This window comes from Pyxicephalus adspersus, chromosome 7 (genome assembly GCF_032062135.1).
Source record: "Pyxicephalus adspersus chromosome 7, UCB_Pads_2.0, whole genome shotgun sequence".
Taxonomy (NCBI): domain Eukaryota; kingdom Metazoa; phylum Chordata; class Amphibia; order Anura; family Pyxicephalidae; genus Pyxicephalus; species Pyxicephalus adspersus.
The window spans coordinates 60,276,717-60,293,711 of NC_092864.1; the positions used below are offsets into that span (position 1 = coordinate 60,276,717).

General features: G+C 34.6%; 1 protein-coding gene across 1 annotated transcript; it reads right to left on the reverse strand.

Annotated features, from left to right (window-relative positions):
- Positions 1–882: 882 nt before the first annotated feature.
- Positions 883–14,345, reverse strand: LOC140334573 (carboxypeptidase O-like). The gene is made up of 11 exons (XM_072416826.1): positions 14,216–14,345; positions 12,211–12,286; positions 9,502–9,626; positions 9,214–9,325; positions 7,464–7,565; positions 6,038–6,142; positions 4,654–4,764; positions 4,430–4,520; positions 3,675–3,877; positions 2,693–2,777; positions 883–1,393 (listed from the first exon to the last, which is right to left on the reverse strand). The coding sequence occupies exons 1-11, from the start codon at positions 14,290–14,292 to the stop codon at positions 1,122–1,124; spliced, it is 1,359 nt and encodes a 452-aa protein (XP_072272927.1). The 5' UTR covers positions 14,293–14,345; the 3' UTR covers positions 883–1,121.
- Between the last annotated feature and the right edge of the window lie 2,650 nt (positions 14,346–16,995).

Here is a 16,995-nt window from a genome sequence, read left to right on the forward strand (position 1 = left end):
CCAGCAAAGATGAAGAGAAACACACTGAATTCTCCAATAGTTTTGGCTCCTGTTCACCTTCACCTAAATATGCTAAATTGTTACAAGGACAACACTTTTATATAAAGTAAAAATTTGTTTTTTGATTTTGTGAAACCACCGTATACAAAAATAAGGTGCAGGCATGAAATTGGGTGACGTAGAAGAGGAAAAAAAGAGTGTCTTTCCCACTGCGCATGTGTGCATTAAAAAAATGGGCATGCGCAGAAGGACCAGCCAGAGCCTGCCTGGATGTGTGATGTATATATCCTGGAAGGGTATGCCTTCCTATTCTGCCTTGATCGCCGTGAAAATGGATACCGGGACGACGGGGGACCCGACTGAAGAAACCTCCTGATGGATTGATGAATCTGCAGGGTTAAAGGTGAGTGCTTTTTTATTTTTTAGTTCTGCTTTATTGTATCCTACTTTGTGTTCCTCTGTGGTTGTTATGAAGTCATGAAGTTAGAAAGTTGTAAACTTTGGTTACCACTGCTCAGGAAACAGCTAGGATAATGCTTAATGAATGCCAGATAACTCCAGAAAAGACTGGAATTCAGGTAAAGGTGGCCAAAGGTTTTATAAATTTCAAACAAAACAGCTGAAGGGTTCAAACCACTTTCAGCTATTGAATATTATTCATGTGAAACTAGTGGGATCAACTGCAGGAATTAAATGTATTTTCTGTTATTTGTAGTCTGAAAACAGGTTTCTTTTCTGTTGTTGGGTCAAATGTTTGTAAATCTTACCTATTTTTACATTTAAAAAACAAGATTTGATTATTTATATTGCATATTTGTGACATTGTTTATTATTATCAGTATTAAAATAATTATTTCTTAAGCCAAAAAGTAAAGGCTGGACATTTGTTTAATTGTACCGGTAATTGCTTGTTTTGGAAACACTGTTTTGGCATCCCAGCAGCTGTGCAGATTTGTGTTACTGCAATGATAATACATTTAACTTGTGATCCATACAAAAAGTTTACACACACTAATGTAGCACACAAAATAAATATAGAAGTAATTTTTATGTTATTGCTTACTGAGGCCATGCTAAAAATTCACAACAGTAGAATCCAACCATAAATACTGTTTAAAATATTAAAACAAAGAATAATATATGCCAATAAGGACTGAGAAGCTCAGGTTTATCCACTGAGTGCCAGAGAAGTTTCCTGATGCATTGTTGAAATGTTTTTCATTTAGATATTCAATAATGGATACAATTGCAGCTGTGGTTTCTTCACATGTTGGTTTGATCTGGCCTTCAGGAAGTGCAAAGCCGTATGTCCCATTATCTCTTAACTCAAAAGTGAATGAAAAAGGAAATCCAAGGTCAGTAGCCCAGTCCCTTGATGAACCGGAGTTACTATCTGTTGAAAGAATAAACAGAAAAAAAACCTGATTACTGGCAACCAAAAGCCTTTAGTGTATTACACTGCTCTTGCTTAATGAAAAGCACTTATATAGTTGTATAGGACAACAAAGTGTACGTATTTCCTGACAATAACTACTAGTGTTGGTGTTCGAATTCGGGTAGACCCAACCCGAAAACAATGAGATTAAACAGTAAAAATTTGAATAAAAATATGTAAACAAATTAGTTAAAAAATAAAAATGAATGTTAAATAAATTTATTGAGTGTCTGTGTTTATTTAACTAATTTTTTTTTTTACAGGTTATCCTACAATGACATGATATCTCTTACTCTGTAACACACTTTCCAGCATAGTAATATTATAATACATTTGGTACATTTTTCTTTTATCCACTGCAAGAAAAATGTAACAAATGTATCATATTTCTGTGCGTGTTACAGAGTAAGAGATACTTGCCGTCCAGGCATCTTCTCAATGATTGCAGCAGAGTCTGCAATCAATGAGAAGAGTGTGCGATCCCCGGGGCACTACAATTTAATTAATCTGTAGCTCCCAGGGATCGTAGTGGAACTGCAGAGTTCATCTGCAATTCAATTCCCACGGTCACATGACCGTGGGAATTTTGCTGTGACTGCAGGCACTAGAGGTTGAATGGGAACAAGTTTCCCCATTCATCACATCTAGTGCCCTGTGTTCTTGGATAGAGAAACTCTATTCAAGAACACATACAACTAGTAAAGGGCTGCAAGAGCAATCTGGTTGCTCTTGCAGCCCTTAATAGTCTCAAAAAATAACCCAAATTCGTCATTTGATCACACAAACAATATCTCACTATTCAATCGAATAGCTGTCGAATCAAATAGTGAGATATTCGACCAACACTATTAATTGCAGGTAGCTGTAACTGTTGGTAAACAGTTCCACAAATGAATTGAAATGACACTGTAGTTACATGGAGTTTGTGGGATGTGTTTACAGTACAATTTAGTTTGTGTGTCATGTTGGTGAATGTTTTTATATACCCAGGACAAAATATAGCTTGTAGTAAAAAGTCACCAATATTAGATTTATTCTGTCACGTTATAAATGCTTTGCAACTTAACCAGGGTGCTTTTGGGGTTTAAATGAGTGTCATCAACATTCCACAGAATGGAATTTCTATAACATTTTTATTGCTTTATGCAATATTGCAGTTTATAATTTGTTGTTTGTAATGATAATTTTACACTTCATGTGCAAATGTTAGCAAGCACAAATAAGTAGTTACTCTAGCAATTATAACATCAAACTTACATAATATGTGAGATGCTGATCCAACTCTATATTGTGTGCCACTTATCTGTGCCAGCCTGGCAGCAGCCTTCTGCCCAACAGTTAGCTACAAAACAAACATGGGAGAAGTTTTTGTTACTTGTACTTGTACATGACACTTCTCCCCAAAATGAGTAAAACATTATCACTGTTAAAGTGACATTAAATTTAAAATGCTGTAATATATTTACCACGCCTATATTTTGTTTTAGGAACTGAATCCTATTTCAAAATAAATACCTTAAATATTAAACTGATTTCTGTTTATCTGCAGCCTACACTGATCAAAAATCGGTGAACACTGAACAGAGAGGGACAAAGACAGGTAGGAAAACTATATGGGAGTTGGGAAACATTTCTTTTATTTATCATGCCAGACTGTAATTCCATTTTAGGATATGTATATACTTGAGTATAAACCAAGATTTTCTGACCTGATCATGATCCTGGTCTATACTCGGGCCACTAGACAGCATTGTGTGCTCTTATTTCACAAACTCTGTCTGTGCAGACATTTTTTCTCTAAACCTGTATATTTGCTGAACCAATATTACTTCTTAAAACTTCTCAAAGCTGTTTTAAAATAGGTACTTAAAAAGGTTAAACTCGCTTTATTTTTTTTTATATCACAGACTGAGCAGACAAGAAGTGTGCCAGACTTGGATGTAAAGAGAGGAAAGCTTTTAATGAGAATGAAAAAAAAAACAATAAAAAAAATAAATGAGGTAGACAACATGTGAAATTACATTGTTCAATTTCTGAATAATTTTTGTACTACCATAAAAAAAATAAAAAACTATTAAAAATGAACTTCCTAGGTATAAAAGACATGTAACTGTAAATTACTGTATACCATTTTCACAACAGTTTTCTTTAACCATGTGTTTCAGAAGCAATCATGTTGGGTTTTTTTTTTTTTTAAATGTAGAATTGTTTTTTAAAGTAAAAAGTTCTAGGATCTTACCATTTCTTCATGGTTAACAGATGGATCTTTTGTATATCCATATGGCAAAAGAATGAGTTGTCCATAAGAGTGCATTGTGAGGAAACACAAGATGTCAGATTTGACGCTGCTAACTAGCTGTTGTACGGCACGGACTTCTGGTTCTGAGGCTGGGCCAGTCCCACAGAATGTAATGCTGTTACAGTCAGAGGATGCACCAATTGCTATAATATAAATAATAATTATTTATAATATAAATCATTATATTAAGTAAAACATCTGGGAAAGTATCTGGGTTTTGGCAACGTGTTTCTAAGGTAGGTAGTCCTTCAGTGTGGAAAGGTTGGGAGTCTGTGCCCCATAAAGGAAACTATTTTTTTTAACGAAATCAGTTACTTTGTCCAGGTTGACTGATGCCAATTAAGGTGATCTAGGCCTTTCCTGTGCTTACCAGTTGACATTTTATTGAGTCATCAACCAAGTGATTTTTCGAGAGGAGCTCTATTTTTGAGAGCAAATAGGAAGTGTCTACATCAATTATGTGAATTCCAGTAATGAAGATACAAGATATGTGACCTGGTATGTCATGTGGCCACCAATTAATGTAGGTAAAAGAGGTTTTTAGGTTAACTTTTTCAAGTTAACAAATTAATGTATTTAGATTATTTTTTAATAGGGGAAAACCAGAGGGTTTTGGGAGGAAGAGGGTAAAATCAGAGTTCAACTCATAGTGGAAAGTTAGACATGTGGCAAACTGTGTTCTTAGTGTAACTTACTGCACCAATTTGAATCAAAGTTTCGATTGAGGTCTACTCCATAGCACGTTTTATTGTTATGAGGGGAGCGTGATTTTCTCCAAAAACGATCCTATGCATTAAAAACAGGGTACAACAGTGAATGAGAATAAAATATAAATTATGTACAGTACAGACGCTTTTAGATTGTATAACAATATTCAGTATAATTGAAAATTATTTTGGTGTGTGGATTTTATTTTTACCGTAGTCCAGGAGTACACATAACCATCAATGTTGAGGACAGGAACAATATAAAAGTCTATATTTTCGAGGGCTTCATTTATGACATTATTGCTATTATAACGTTCAACTAGCTGCAATGTAAAAAAGAAGATTATTTTACAATTAAAATCAATACAAAATCTGAATAAAAATAAATGTATGTACAATGAATACATAAAGGATATAAATAATAAAATGTCAGATCTGTTTTTATTGGTAGATAGTATGGGCAAATGCATGATTGGTGCTATCTTTAACCAAAACATTTTAAAAAAGAACTAGGAAACTGACTCTATTGGAATAGTCACAATTTCTGACAAGTGCATAAAAAATATAAATTAAGTTTATTAAGCAGAAATTCTGTAGTTATAACCGCAAGCTGATCTCATACATCTGTGTCAATAAAAATGATCTTTTGTGAACATTTCTAGGGACAATAGCAAGTGAGCACTGTACACATGGAGAGGGGAAAGCGGGGCACACTTAAATGTATGCTCCCCCATAAGGAATTATGGTCATCCCAGGTCAGTCATTTACTGATCCACCACGGCAGATCATCAAACAATATCGGGGGCACTGTACACACTCTAGATTTTTGCCTAGGATGATCACGAATATTCTTCTTGGGGAAAAAAAACATCAAGCATTTGTTAGAAAACATAAAAGTTTCTGAAGCTAATTGTTTTAACGATCAGCTGTAGATAAGGTTTTCTTCAGAAAAATAAAATAGCCTTCTTCGGGCAAGCAACCGAATTGTACAGACTTGGATGTTATTGCACTAATGTACAAATAAAATATTTGAGATGAAAAAGTAACTGAATGTTTTTGCAAGTGTATGCAGCGATCTAAAAATGAATTCTATCAGTTCCATAGACTCATACAATTCTGTACCATGCCTGAAGAGTTATAGCTTTGCAAGCAAACACTTACAGTAAAAATGCAGCAAGCCACTTCTTGGTAATTTTATTTAAAGCAGACCTAAACTAAAAGTTTTACTTTATATAAAAAGGCAGAAAACTCTTTTATGTAAGGTAAAAAAATTACCTTCTTTTTGGGGGGTTAAAACCCTGTTTTTGTTTAAAAAAAAAAGGGGAGCCTCTACCCTTCTGTCTTTTTTGGCGCAATGCTGCCTCCATGCCGGGATGAACGCGAATACCCGGAAAACGCGGAATCCAATCCAGGAAAGATCCAGAGGGATTGAGGGATCAGTTGCCTAGCTGCTATGGACTTCTTTATATTTTATAAAATCATTGTGTTTTTAACTTTACTCGTATTAAAACTTTAATTTATGCGGTCCTGTTTACGTAACTTTGCTGCAGAAGTTTTTCTGTCATTTACCTGTGTGTTATACAAAAAGTTACTTACTTCTCTAATAAACCATTGACAAAATGCTACTGAGATCCATTCCCGGGCATGTATTCCACAGTCCATCCAAAAAATTTTCTTTTTCTTATCGGATGGAAATCCAATCTGCAAAATTATTAATTATTTAAATATATATAAGAAAAACTTCCTTTCATGTCAAATAGTAACTTATGATGAATAATTATATAGTAATGTACTAAAGTAAGGAACCTGGTTTATTGGAAAACTGTATGTATTTAATTTTACAAAATGTAATATGCATCATGCACAAAATGTATTAGAAAAAGTAGTATGAGCTTCCCAAAAAACCTCAGTCTTGTAGTAAACATCTGATCCTCCCTTGGGGGCCCCTTGACACCAGCCTGCTCTGAAACATTCTATTGGACACTAATCTTCTGTGTTATAGAGTCCTTTCATTTGAATGGGCTTCCAATACACCAAGATGACACCTGAAAGTACCTGAATTTATTTTTTAGCAGTGCATCACCTTGGGCTGCAGTGCATTGTAGTCAAACTGGCACCATAATACATGAACATGTATTCTGCTAAACATTTTGTCGTGGAGAATCTTTTAGGTTTGGTAAATGTAAGATTAATACATTATAAATAAACCATATGTGGCTTAACATGTCACAAGTCCTAGCACTAGTCTAAAACAAAAGCACTACAGGTAGTCCCTGAGTTAAGGACATCCGACATACAGACGACTCCTAGATACAAACGGAGCTTCCCTGCTTGCTCATGTGCACAACGGAGGCTTGATAGGACAAAGGGGGTGAGGGGGGGGGGAGGGGGTTGCATGACTTGCAGAAGAAATCTTTTGCTAAACACAACTGAGCAATATCTTGTAACTTTTTAATGACCAAGACAAACTCTGCAGTTATTTCTTTTTGCATATCAAAGCAAAGCTTGCTCCAGAAGTTAATGAATGTCCAGGCTCCATTAAGTTATTTCTTTTTTGCTTTGTTTTTTTTGTTTGTGATTAACTGACAGTAGGGATTTTATACAGTAACTGACACCACGCTGCCTAATAATATGTTGAGACAAACAGTTGTCCTAATTGCATTTATTAAAATAATGTACCTCTTCGGACTTAGATACAAATTCAACTTAAGAACAACCCTACAGTCCCTATCTCGTATGTAGCACGGGGACTACCTGTAATCCTAAAAACAAGTAAAATGAGAAATACAAAATCATAATACTAGATAGATTTAAACTATAGTTTTTCTAGTTAAAAGTGAGAACAGGCCAGTGGCATTAAATCATACCTGTATAGGCGGTAAAGCTAAGGCTTTAGTGCTGGGTTATTAAAGCTAGTGCTAGTTACAGGGCAGACACATCACTATATATTACGTGGACATAGGTTGTGTCCTGGAACTTGGACAGTTGGCTTTCCTTTAAAATAAATATAAATAAAACCTACTTTAAAGTAATAAATAGGTCTAGTCTCATAGGTAGATCCCAAATAATTTAATGTAACAAGATCTGGGTGTGCGTCTTTGATTTGGTCAATCCACGTGTAAATCTGAAAAAGCCAAAAAATATAATTGCTTACACATTGATGATAAATAACATATCAGTAGAGTAAAATTCTATTAGCTGAACAGTTCTTGCTGGAGTATACCTTCTAATTTTTATTGTGGGGTTCCAGTATTTATAAATAGTACAACACTAGTACATGTTTTCTATCGGGTAAAGTGTCATTTCATATGTTTTATTGCCAGCTATATGATATACATCAAAACTGAAAACTATAATACATATCTCATTTCATTCATTAAACCAAATGTTCAATGTTTTTGTATGCATTTTGCTTCTAACCATTTTACACTTCAATATTCTCATCATCTGAGACTTCACAAAAAGCTGAGGGTGAATTTGCGAATACTTCCTTTCTCCACCTGCCAACATGCTCATGATTTTTTTTGTGTGTTTATTACTTATTTTAGGTTGGACCCATTGGCATCATAACTTTGTTTGTTTTTTTTTTTGTTTTTTTGCAACATAGGAAGATCATGGCTGGTAGGAGAGCCAACTGGGTGCTGACTGTAGCTTCCTAAAACATTACGCTGCCCCATGCAGACTGCCCTAAATAATATCCACATCTGATGCCAAGATTGGATGATTGAGTAGACTGAATTCCAACAAATGTAAAGGACTGGCAAAAGAAAGTAAGACGGCTAGACAATTCTGGATGTCCATTAGCCAGGAACCGAGGAGGTTCCATCTGACTAATATACATTTTACATTATATAAATGTGTGTAGTAAGTTATAGCAACTGTTTTCAATACAGGATAGTAGAATGATTTATGAGTTCAAAACTGAACATATGGCTGGAGCTTTAATGGGCTCCCATATGCTAACTTGACCTTTACAGTACTGATTAGTAAATGTGTACATTTGTGCTTGCAAAGACAGTTTGTGTGTAAAATGACAATGGCAAAATGTCCGCAAGTGTCATTCAGACAATACTGGCTCCATTGTGCTTATTAAACTAATGGAGAAAAGGCCAATATTCTATAGAATATTGAACAAAATACTAATTTAGACGTCAGTGACTAAGCATATAATTCCTTTAAAACTTTGGCTGAAGTCAAAGGCATTCTTGACTTCTTTAAAACAATAAAAGGTGGCTAATAAATTATGAAAAAACAAGCATTTGCCTGGTAAGAACTTATTATTGTCACTTATGAAAGCCTTGCATGGTGCTGAAATCATCCATGGTTACATTAGGTCCTCAACCAGCCATTTATGTAATTTTAAATTATAGACATTTTACAAATTATATGATACATTGCATTTCAAATAAAAAGCAACTTGGTTGGATAAAGGAAATTGACCAAATTATGATTACTCTTCAGGACAAATATTGTACTGTACAATATTAATGTGCAATGCTTCTTTTGCATCCAGCTTTGTTCTCTTCCTTGGCCCATCTTATCCTTGGCATCTCCTTATCAGCCCCTTTCTGTCAGTCTTGGTTGCTCTCTGTCCCAGATACAGTGTCTTGTCCAGTCCATACATTCTACTGCACAATTACTCCAGCAAATCTTGTTTTTTACTATTCACATTCATCCAACGTACAGGAGGGATTTTTATTGTCCTATTACATCTACAAATCTTAGCAAATCCAGCAAATAAATATTGTATTTAGAAATGTAAATATTCTCACCTCATTCATTGGATGGTACTTTGTATAATCAAATGAGGACAGCGATGTCTGCACACTGCGTTCATTTATATTGCTTTTATCTATGAGTGCTTGCACATCATTGATCATGACTCTATGAAAGATGAAGAATAAATATTTAAAAAAAAATTAAAATTAAATTTTTTTTTTAAACTGAAATAAAACAAAAAATAACAGAATCTTGTTTGGTATACATAATATATTTACTAGATTGCAGATAAATATATTGTTCATACATAAATTTGGTAAATAAATTTGTCTAATACATACGCAAATGCAATATCTTTTTGAAGCAGACTTCCTTTTACTTCATCTAAAAGGGAAGCAGGCACACGTACATGCACTTCCATTCTAGGAATTATTTCCTCTACTAGGCTCGGTTTCCAAAGGTCCAGCTAAAATTAAAAAAATACAGTTAATTAATACTACCAAAAATCATGTTTATAATGATATATGTATAGAATATATTGGTTTCCATTACCTGTTTACAAATTAAACTTTGTGCAGTTTCATGAAGCATTGAATATTTATTTGTAGACATATAGTCACAGACAGGAAGATGCTTTTCATAGAACTACTGGGAGGAAGGTACCTGCCATTCTTTGATCACACAAGTATATGATGATGTCCAAAAGTGGTAAATAAGAGAAAGAGTTAACTCTATTGCCTAATAGCTCCAACTTCACTGCATGTAATATTGCAAGATTTTTTTACATCCTTATAGTCGGTATCCAATTGAAAACCATGCCACTGGACCATTGTGTTCCCAAACTGGGATCGTTTAATTACCAAAGCAAAGCACAAGTATCCAGTCATATCAAAGTGCCTGGGTTCATTGGATGATTTCCTAACAAATCATGATTACATTGTGATTTCAGTGACTAGTATTTGTTCTGTAACTAATGAATGAGAACATAATATTCTCTATAAATGTAGCAGGTAACCACATGCTCAAGCAACCTGTAGCTTTAGATATGCTGTCTATAGGTTTATATCCACTAACATAATTGAAAAGAATAATAATTTGGTGACAACATAAATTTAAACAAACACATTTTTATTCCTGAAACAGGTATTACATTTTGTGAAACTAAAGACATAGGTTATTCCGGATAAAAGGTGATGCTATACAAAATTTTATGTCATTGAACTTAAAACATATGTCTACTAAGAATAATTAAAATATTTGAATGATGATACATCTGACTATATTTATGTCAGGATTGACCTGATTACCATACAAACAGTGGCATTGTGTGAAAAGCAATGAGAAAGACTGCTAGAGAAGATGTGCAACTCTGGATCTTAACACTGTACTGGGCATATAATATAATACAATATACTGTGGAACCCCGGTTATCCGGGACTCAGATAACCAGAAAATGCAGATAACCGACACCCAGCTTGAGCCGTCATCAGGGTTTCCCTTTCCTCAGCCAATCACGGATCGGAGCAATCAGTGGAGCTCTGCTCTCCAGACAGCTTTGCATTCTTGATTGCTCCTGCAGCCCTAGCGGAACACATGCCACTGCTCCACAGGGCTGGGGGAGCAACCAAAACAGCAGAACTGTCAGGAGAGCAGAGCTCCGTTGATTGCTCCGCTCTGTGATTGGCTGAAGATAGGGAAACCCTGATGATGGCTCAAGCTTCATGGAGGTTTCATTTTCTCAGCCATTAAGCACTAGAGGTGAATGGGGCCAAAACTTCCCATTTAAGTCTAGTGTTGAATGGCTGAAAAAATCGGCCATTCCCCATTCCACATGGGTCCCATGGGCCCCATGAACAGTCCTATATAAAAACAAACATATCGTATAAAAAAAGAATTCAAATTTGGGATAAGGATACAAAAAAAAAAACAAATGAAAAAAATTTTTAAAAAAAACCGGTAACTTATTTCCGGGGAGTCACCTATAATAAAAGATTAAAAATTCCCTTTTCTACAGTTGTCTGTTCTGCATAAATATTTCTTAAAAACTAAATTCAATTTTTAATTTATTTTATTTAATATTTTTAAAGGCATTTCCCCGTCTTACAAATTTAGGGATAACTTGAAAACAAAAAAATTAATGTTGAACGTTTTAGGTCCATTTCTGGAAAGTTACTCATGAAGTATCACAACAAGAAATGATTAAACATTTTGAATATTTTAGAAGACCAGCAAAGGTAAACCTACATACTTCCCACAGCACAAATGTTTCCTGGTGTATTCCAAATGAAAGGATCCGTTCTATAAAAGTATCCCTTGTTTAGCTGGGAGTTCTTTGTTTATTGCATAGAAGTCTGTTGGGAGGAGTTTATGTCTAATTTAATCATTAACTGCAAATATTCCTAGCTTGCTGATTGGCTGTCTTCTCCTGTTACAGGGAGAACCTCCGTGTATATAGTTGAAGGCGTAACCAATACCAGGTGAGGAATACTTATCCCTTTGTCCAGTCAATGAGATTGGCTCCATAAAGGTGAGTTTTTACTCGAGGATAAGATCTGGAAATTTCCTGAGTGTGGGGAGTCAGAATCTGTGAGAAGTGAATCTGTGTGGCCTACCAGTTCAGGGTCATGAGATCAGGGTTTGCCTAAGACCTTAGGGTTAATGATCCACTTAGGGAGAAAAGCCTGGGACTGTCAAGAATGGAGATAACCCCAGTAAAGTGGGGAGACTAACAGTCAGCCATGAGCATGAAGAAGGTTCACTTTTAGGGATAGAAAGGAGCTTAGCGTTGTCTCGAGAAAGATGATCAATAAGGGCTCATAGAGTACGGGGCCTGGGAATACCTACCGGTACTTCCTTGAGAGAGTTTTGTCCTGCACCTTCCGCTTTGTGAATTGTAATAAGCTTTCAGACTGTATTTATAGAATGAGCTTGTGTGTGAGTTATTGTCCCAACAGAAGAGGGAACCCACGTACATTTATTTAATTAGGGCTTCTACGCATAGAGTTTCATACTATTTTGAACATGCTGTTACATTTTTCTTGATATCTTACCTGTAATTTACTGCAGACATTTTTGAGGTGCTCAGCATGGCTATCAATTTCTGGAACAATGCTTAAAACTTGATGCCTGATAAAAGAACAAATCAAAGATAAGTCTTCTGACATTGTAAAGTATTTGTTTAGTTTCATTAGCCCCAACTATACTCATGTTGTGCACATATGTGTGCATTCTGAAATGATATTACCATGCAAACATAACTCTTTGTTAAAGTATGAAAACCATTCCCGAGCACAGTCAGATGAAAAAGTTAGGTACCTTAAGAACATTTTTATAATTTTCATATTTCATATTTGAAAAAGCACACATTTGATCTTCATTTAAACATGGCCTTCAGATATGGGTTTATATATGAACAAAAGAACAAATGGAAAGCAGTTCATAGAAGGATATTTGCCAACATCTTGCAATGAAGCAGTTTTCCATATGGGTGTGGTGAAACTTTTTCTCCCTATAAGGGAGGGGTGGTATTTCGTATTTTTGATTCAGAAGGATGAGTGTTGTCATACTTAGACAGGAAGTTTGTTACTGACATCACCATGTGAAAATAAACCAACCCCCTTCGCACTCTCATGTACTTTTTTGTTTACCTTCAGACTATCACATACATTTCGGGCCACAAAAAAAGACATAACCCTAATGTAGTTTATTATTAACCTTTTTTACATTATAGCTTTATGTGTGTATATTTATGTTTTTACTATATACATTTGTGCAAAGCTGCTGTAAATGTTAAAATTGTTGTATTATACAATGCAGTAAATATGTGCATGGTAAAAATCTATAGATATACAATGTTGGTTACATTGTTACATATTAGGTTAGACATAAGTCTATCAAGTTCAACCACATGGGAAATAAACATATCCCAGATATAAAACCCTATAGACATAGTTGGTCCAGAGGAAGGCAAAAAAAACCCTAGTACAATTTGCTTCAACAGGTGAAAAAAAATTCCTTCCGGTATCCCTGATGGAATGAATGTTCCCTGGACAGTCTCTGTTATTTTTTACTTTAAAAAAGTAAGGTGAAAGGTAGAAAGTGAATACCAACATCCTAATGACCAGTATGTGTTGCGAATGTGTCAACCTGGCCCACCCAATCCAGATGGCTGATGATCAGGAGAAGAGGAGAAGAAAATGACATCACCCACAACCGAACAGGGACAGGTAAGTGTATTTATGAAATTGCAAACAGTAAAGTATTTTTTTTATTCCAGAAGGATCATCTGTCTCTTCTGCAATAAAATTCCTTTCTGATAACAATTTTTCTTTTAATTTTTAGCTATAGTTCTGCTATAAAGAGGACCTAAATTTATGCATATCTAACTATGATTACAGCAGTTTGTCCGTCAGTTTTATTATGAGGTGGATATTATGGGCCTGAGTTATTAAAGCTCTCCAAGGCTGGAAAGGATACACTTTCATCAGTAAAGCTGAGTGATCTAGCAAACCTGGAATAACAGTGGTCCAGGATTAAAACATTTGCTAGAAAACAGCAAATGATTGTAAGAAATCCATTCCAGGTTTTCTGGATTACCCAGCTTCACTGATGAAAGTGTATCCTCTCCAGCCTTGGAGAGCTTTAATAAATCAGGCTCTATGAGATGCAATAGCACTGTGCATTGTTTGGACTTTGGGCCCACTATATTCAACCTTTTGGAGATACAATGACATGTAGGTATATATTCACACTTTCTGACCTTAGTTACCTACCCTGCCCCCATATGATTTACTATAAACACAATCTTATGGTATTAGTAAATAACAGAGCTGGGGTATAGTACAAACATTATCTAACACATTATAAAAAAGAAATAGTGGGTAAGGTATTCAATCAAAAATACATTGTGACAGTAACTATTTAAAGTTGCATTTAAAATAAAAAATACATGCATGGTATTCACACATTCAAAACATTTCCCGAATAGTAATAAGAGACAAAATACACCATACCATGAGCAAGCTCTTATCATAACTGTTTTGTGGTTAAACTTACCCATTATACTCGACTTTTACAGCAATCACATTGAGTGCTAAGGTGAGTAAGACAGCAAAGTTATATAGAATCTTCATTCTTTTTACACTGGTTTTCTGTGCTTCTTCTGATCTCCTTCATCTAAATGTTTTCTGTTAAGGTAATCTAGCATGTCATAGTTATTCAGATAACAGTATCTATTCTATGCCCAACCCATGAATTGCATTCATAAATAGTTCAGCAATGGATTCCATTGGCAATTTTTTATTTAAACAAAGAAAATAACTTATACAAATATACAATTAAAAGTCTGCAACAATATATAAAGAACTTGGGAAAGATAAGGTGATGTAGGCAGAAAAAAAGAGGAAGAAAGAACATTTTCCCAGTTTTTCCTCCATTTATTTAATTTTTTATGCACATTTCTAGGTCCAGTAAAGAAATAAAAGTCAAAAGCCATTAGACACTCCAGAAGTTGCTATTACACACCATAAAACGTCTGGTTAGTGAAATCTGCATTTTTTGGATTTAAACTATACAAGTCAGTAGCAGAGAAAACTTTAGTTTAACTTTTTAATACTTTAGAGCAGGAAATGTAAAATAAAGATATGTTTTATTACACTATTAACTAGTGTTGGTCGAATATCTCACTATTCAATTGGACATCTATTCGATTGAATGGTGACAAATTCTCTGGGTGATCAAATGCCGAATTCTAACACCAATAGCTGTTGCTGCGCTGTGCTACTACTATGTGTTCTTGGATAGAGTTTCTCATCCAATAACACAGAGCACTAGGTGATGAATGGGGACAGACCTCTGTAGTTCCACTACAATGTCCGGGCACAACAGGTAATGAATGGGGTATGAATGAATGGTACTTGTCCCCATTCATGACCTGTAGTGCCTGTGTTTTTAGATAGAGAAACTCTATCCAAGAACACATAGTAGTAGCAAAGAGTTTTTTACATTTTTTTTACCGAATTTTTACCGTCGAATACTGTGTTTTTCGGGTCAGGTCTATCCGAATTCGAACAGCCATGTTCAGGTCGAATATAAGGACAAGCTGAATTCCAACACCAACACTATTATTAACTGTTGTGGAAATAATAAACTTAGCCTGCTTCAGATGTACGATTCAAAGCTCAACTTTAATAACAGATTTGCCTTGTCAACAAAATAAAAAGGTCAACATAATTAAATTACCTAAATGCTGATAGTATTTAAATAGAACAGAAAGCAGACCTGTTATAAATGAGATTTATTAAAATGGACTCAAAGTTGATTTTGCCTTTAAATAGCCAATTTCACATTGACTAAAACGATTCATAAATTGCCCCATACTTCTGCATTTCAGTCCTATAAGGCACATTTAAAAAGTAAGGTGTGGAAATTGAAATTTTAAAAACTGATAATTTAGCACACTAGGCGTGTTAACAGAAGCCTTTGTCACTCCTCATATATAGCACCTTGAAATAAATTTGGCATCTCCAAAGTTAGATTTCTATCTCTCCTAGTGATCACATTGAAAACTCACGTCTTTGGAGTCGGTGATTCACGTCATTCACGTAAGTGAAGCTGGATGATCAAGAAAACCTGGAAAGGATTTACTAAAATTAATTTTCTATTTGTTACCAAATATTTTGAATCTTGGACCAGATCCATTTCAGGTTTGTTGGATCATCCAGCCTCAGTGATGAAAGTGTATGTTCTCCCGGAGAGCTTTAAAAAATCAGGCCCAATGTGTTTACTTCTTTTGGCAGATCACTATTTGTATGACCAAGGAAGACCACTGTAATTTCTAGTGATTCTAGAAAGAATGAGCAGTGTACACACAATTCTATGAAGACGAGAAGGGGGAAGAGACAAAAGGGTGTCTGCACATTCCTCTTCTCCTCTTCATAGAACTCAACAATATTTGTTCATTTTAGAACTAAAAACAATCAAAAAGAATTGTTTTCAGCCACATAAGGTTGATGTGTATACGTAGCTTAACTATTTTATGCTTTTACTAGGAGTCTAGCTCTCAGATCTGACTGATTGAAAGGACAAACAATCTATGTACCTTTTATCTCAGCAGTTGATGATAAGGAAGGCTGAATGACTGCAGTAAAATGCATATAATATAGGTAATATTAGATTTGGAATTTACAAATCTGTAAGTAAAATACAGTTAAGTTTTAATTTTTAAAGCAAAATAACTGAAATATTATTATTTATATAATATTTATATATTATTTTATTAATATATTAAAGGTTGCCCACAAATAGAGATTGTGATAATTGAACACAAATCTATTTCCAGTTAAATACTATCTTCACCTTTGGACATCTCCAATATTTTTTATTAATGCATTTTACAGCCTAATATCTTTAGTAGATTTAGTCAGTTTAATTTTCTAACTACAGCTTACTTCTTCCTTCCTTTGCCTTATCCCACCTTTTCTACTTGCCAATAAATAAAACACATGTAAATTCAATCATCATATATTCCTATTCTAATTAGGGCTTTTAAAATGTAATTTTCAATATTCTGTAGTATGTAGCTTTTATTAAAATACTTGGTGATTCTGCTGTATGAATGGGGAATATTTTCAAATTTCCTCTTTGCTGTTTTGTGATTTTGTTGGAACAGAGATATATAGTCCAGCTTGTCTATATGTGCCTGTTTATGTTCTCTAAGGGTGTGATGTATTGTCTAAATCAGTATACTAAAGATATGTCTTTCTGTGTTATAATTTAGTTTATAATACCTATAATACCTAGCCAAATAGCAATTTTTTTTTTTTTGGTAGTTTTTA

Coding starts and splice junctions, on each gene's coding strand:
- LOC140334573 (XM_072416826.1), bottom strand. CDS start 14,292: ATGAAGATTCTATATAACTTTGCTGTCTTACTCACCTTAGCACTCAAT. Junction 6,143..7,463: donor GACCTATTTATTACTTTAAA/GTAGGTTTTATT, acceptor ATAATTTTGCAG/ATTGGATTTCCATCCGATAA. Junction 3,878..4,429: donor CTTTGATTCAAATTGGTGCA/GTAAGTTACACT, acceptor TTTATATTATAG/CAATTGGTGCATCCTCTGAC.